The sequence below is a fragment of the Octopus bimaculoides genome, chromosome 26, assembly GCF_001194135.2.
Source record: "Octopus bimaculoides isolate UCB-OBI-ISO-001 chromosome 26, ASM119413v2, whole genome shotgun sequence".
Classification (NCBI taxonomy): Eukaryota; Metazoa; Mollusca; class Cephalopoda; order Octopoda; family Octopodidae; genus Octopus; species Octopus bimaculoides.
In genome coordinates, this window is record NC_069006.1 from 24,917,994 (window position 1) to 24,921,601 (window position 3,608).

A 3,608-nucleotide genomic window follows, 5' to 3' on the forward strand; every position below is an offset into this window, starting at 1 on the left:
CTCCAATCATACAGCTGACATGTGTTGCTTGTGTGTACATCTTCCTCCTCCTCCTTCTCCTCCTGTTGTTGCTGCTGCTCCACCACCACCACCACCACCACCACCACCGCCGCCGCCACACGCACCAGATCAATGCTTCTTGACGTCATCACGCCATCATCAATTGTTGTGTGAGTGGGCAAATAGCTGCGATTTGATGCACAGTCCCAACAGTATTTCCATCATTGTCAACTCCTCCGCCGCCACCACCACCCGTCATCATCCATCATCATCATCATCATCGCCATTACCATGGCCGTCACCACCACCACCACCAATCATCCATAACTGACGACCATCTCCGTTTTAATGACGACCCATCATACAACTTTTCTTCTGTTTATCAACATCGTTAGACACCGACTCGCCGTTTGTCACTGCGCGTGCGTATGATACAGAGGAGCGCAGGTTCGGTCCCCGCCAAGTCAGAACTATTTGGAATTGCCGTCACAATCACCGTCATCATTACCTTCGCTACAAGCATCATCATCGTCATCACCATTACCCCTTCCTCGCCACCATCATCATCTTTCTTTGCTACAGAATGTATGTAACAAAATATATACCGAAAACTGCGGTGTGGAATCTTTTCTATACACGACCGAAGCAACAAGTGCAGTGTTAAAAGTGAAAAATAACCCGACCAAACATATTCGCAGCGCGACTAATTGTAATTAGTGGTAAGTGCTACTGATTTCAATGAAAGGAGAAAAATGGAAGTGGTGGCATTCATTCCTTTCCCTGAACGTTAGTTATACAAGTACAGTAACTGCAACTTTGCTTCCTTATCACTGAGCTGAGGGGCTGCACCAGACTCCGGTCTGATTTGGTGTGATTTTCTATGGCTGGATGCCCTTTCTAACACCAACCACCCTGCAGAGTGTAACAGGTGCTTTTACGTGCCACCAGTACAGGCACCAGTTGCATGAAACCAGTATCTGCCATAACTGCGATTTCACTCAGCTTGATGGGTCTTCTTCTCAAGCACAGCACAAAGTAGAACCTATCAAGCGTAGTGGAATCCTAGAGATGGCAGATACTGATGTCATGTATAAGAATCCAACACACACACACATATACATACACACATGTAAAAATATACAACATAGCACACCTAGCATCAGTACAGGGGCTGTAATGAAATGAAATATGGGGGGATTTAGAGGTGAACACAGAAAAAAACAAACAAAATACATCACAGCGAATTGTTGCTCATTTTAAGGATTGGTGAGTGGTCAGAAAATGTTTGTTAAATAGAGGAGAGTGCTTAAGCCAGTCCATGCCATGGTTTGGATGTGGAAGAGAAAAGAAGGGTGAGGCCCATTAACCATAACTGCAGCTAGAATCTAACACGAGAATGAATGAGAAATAGTTGAGCGAATGCCAAGGAAACCACAGCAGTTTTTGGCAACAACATCAACATTCTAACACGTGTTTTTCACTGCTAGTATGGCGTTAGCTGGATTGGTAAAGCATCCTTCAAGTTGAGAGAGAGAGAGGTAGGGTTGTGTGAGTGTGTGGATGTGTGTGTGAGCGAGTGAGTGAGTGAATGTGTGTGTGTGAGAGCGAGCAAATGTGTGTGTGTGTGAGTGAGGGAATGTGTGTGTGTGTGAGCGACTGTGTGTCTGTGAGTGAGCAAGTGAGTGTGTATGAGTGAGCGAGTGTGTGTGTGTATGTGAGCGAGTGTGTGTCAGTGAGTGAGAGAACAGAGATGTTGGTGGAAGGGGAGGAGGGCAACCAAAGTACACAAATCTATGTAATAATTAATAATAATTAATAATAATAATGATGATAATAATGAATTTATTACTATACAACCACAACAAAAATCCAAATATCTATTGTATGTCCACAGATTGAAACAGAGCAAAAAATGAACATGGAGGTAATATACCAACAAAAATAAGTGTAAATATCTCCATAGATCTGAGGGGACCTTTAGGAGCTAAAGATTATATCTAGTTCCATAGCATAAGCGGATAATAGATAAAATATCAACCTGGATAGGCTATCAGTCTACTTCAGATCACATTTCCTGCCCTCAACAACCAGAACTGAAGTACAGGAAATGAAGTACATAAACAGAGAGCAGTTGTGTGTGTGTGTATCTTGTGTCTGTATTTGTCCCCCAACACCACTTTTTATGTGGCACCTGCACGGGTACTTTTTATGTGACACCAGCATGGGTGCTTTTTATGTGAAACCAGCATAAAAACATCTAATGTATGTGAATCAAGTCCTTGCTTACCTGTGGTTTGTAGATACCATAATATTCTGGTCTGGGGCTATAGGAGATTTAGGAACTGGAAGAGTATCTAGAGAAAAAGAACATGTAAAAGATCTGTGATTAAACAAAAACCAGGCACTGCATTGGGATATTTAATATAGGGTGGGGAGATCATCCTGGAGGGGCCAGTTTGGGTTCCTCATGATCAGCGTTATGTGTGGCCCCAGAGCTGACTTTATGATCAGGAAATATACAAGGCAACAAGTGTGCGTGTGTGTATGTGTGTACATATCTGAAGTTAGCAGTTTCTTTTCAAACATTTGTATATATGTGTCTGTGTGAACTTAGTTGTTCATTTGCTGAAGGGTTAAAAGCACAAAAAACTCAAAAACCCCACACACGCTGGTTAGGAGAAGAGTTAAACAGTGTCACTTACTTGTTTTGTGATATTCTTTCAAACTACTTGGATCAGCTTTGTATGGAGGAGATCTCATTGCAGGCGAGAGAACTGGGGAAGGGCCTTGGCTGTTTCCCCCGGCCTCCGAGCCTTCTGTTGAAGGACGGCGATTTATTAAAATTTCAAAACTGCCTCCTAGCTTACTGTTCCCGGGCTTCTTTTTCTGTCTGGAAATTTTAGAAAAGAAACAAAAGAAAGAAAGAAAGAAAGAAAGAGAAGGTTAATTAAATACAATTTTGAATACCAAAATATGAGCTTTTCTGGAAATACAAGAAGGCTATTATGCTTTCCGAAAACCATTTTTTATTTGAGGAAAAACAATCATTTGTTGAAGTTAATCATTATTAGACTGAGTTGAATGTATTAACACAAAAATGGCGATTACACAGGATATTAACTTATCACTTGCAGGGAGTTGGTAGACGACTAGAATCATTCAACCATTTTGCCTCATTCCAAGGATATGGATGTGTGGTAAGAAATTTGCTTCCCAACCACGATTCCAGCTTCAGTTGCCCCATGTAGCACCTTGGCTGACTCCTACAACCCGAGGCCAACACAAACCATGTTAGGAGATCTGGTTGACAGAAACTGAAAGAAGCCTCTATGTGTGAGTGTGAAAGAGAGAGAGAGAGAGAGAGAGAGGGGGGGGGCTGTGTTTGTGTGAGACAGTGTCACTGTCATTCATTTCTGATATCTGACCAATATAGACTTGTCTCATACATGATGGTGTAGAATGTAAAACCCAGCGCAGGTACTCACCTCACAGGGTCGATGTTTGTAACTCGACTTGCCAGCTGAGATTCACAGGATCGACTTTTCTTTAGCGATGAAGCATCTGGAAATAGTTGAATCTTTTTCTTGGGGGGAGGTGTACTTGGGTAT

The 3,608-nt window shown here is 42.4% G+C and overlaps 1 protein-coding gene across 1 annotated transcript in view; it reads right to left on the bottom strand.

Annotated features, from left to right (window-relative positions):
• The window catches only part of LOC106871843 (kinase suppressor of Ras 1-like), a 56,176-nt gene that overhangs the window by 21,364 nt on the left and 31,204 nt on the right, over window positions 1-3,608 (bottom strand). Inside the window, 3 exon segments of the mRNA XM_052976936.1 lie at window positions 2,288-2,354; window positions 2,703-2,890; window positions 3,486-3,608. The exon segment at window positions 3,486-3,608 is cut by the window's right edge and continues 7 nt beyond it. Coding sequence (XP_052832896.1) covers window positions 2,288-2,354; window positions 2,703-2,890; window positions 3,486-3,608 — 378 coding nt within the window.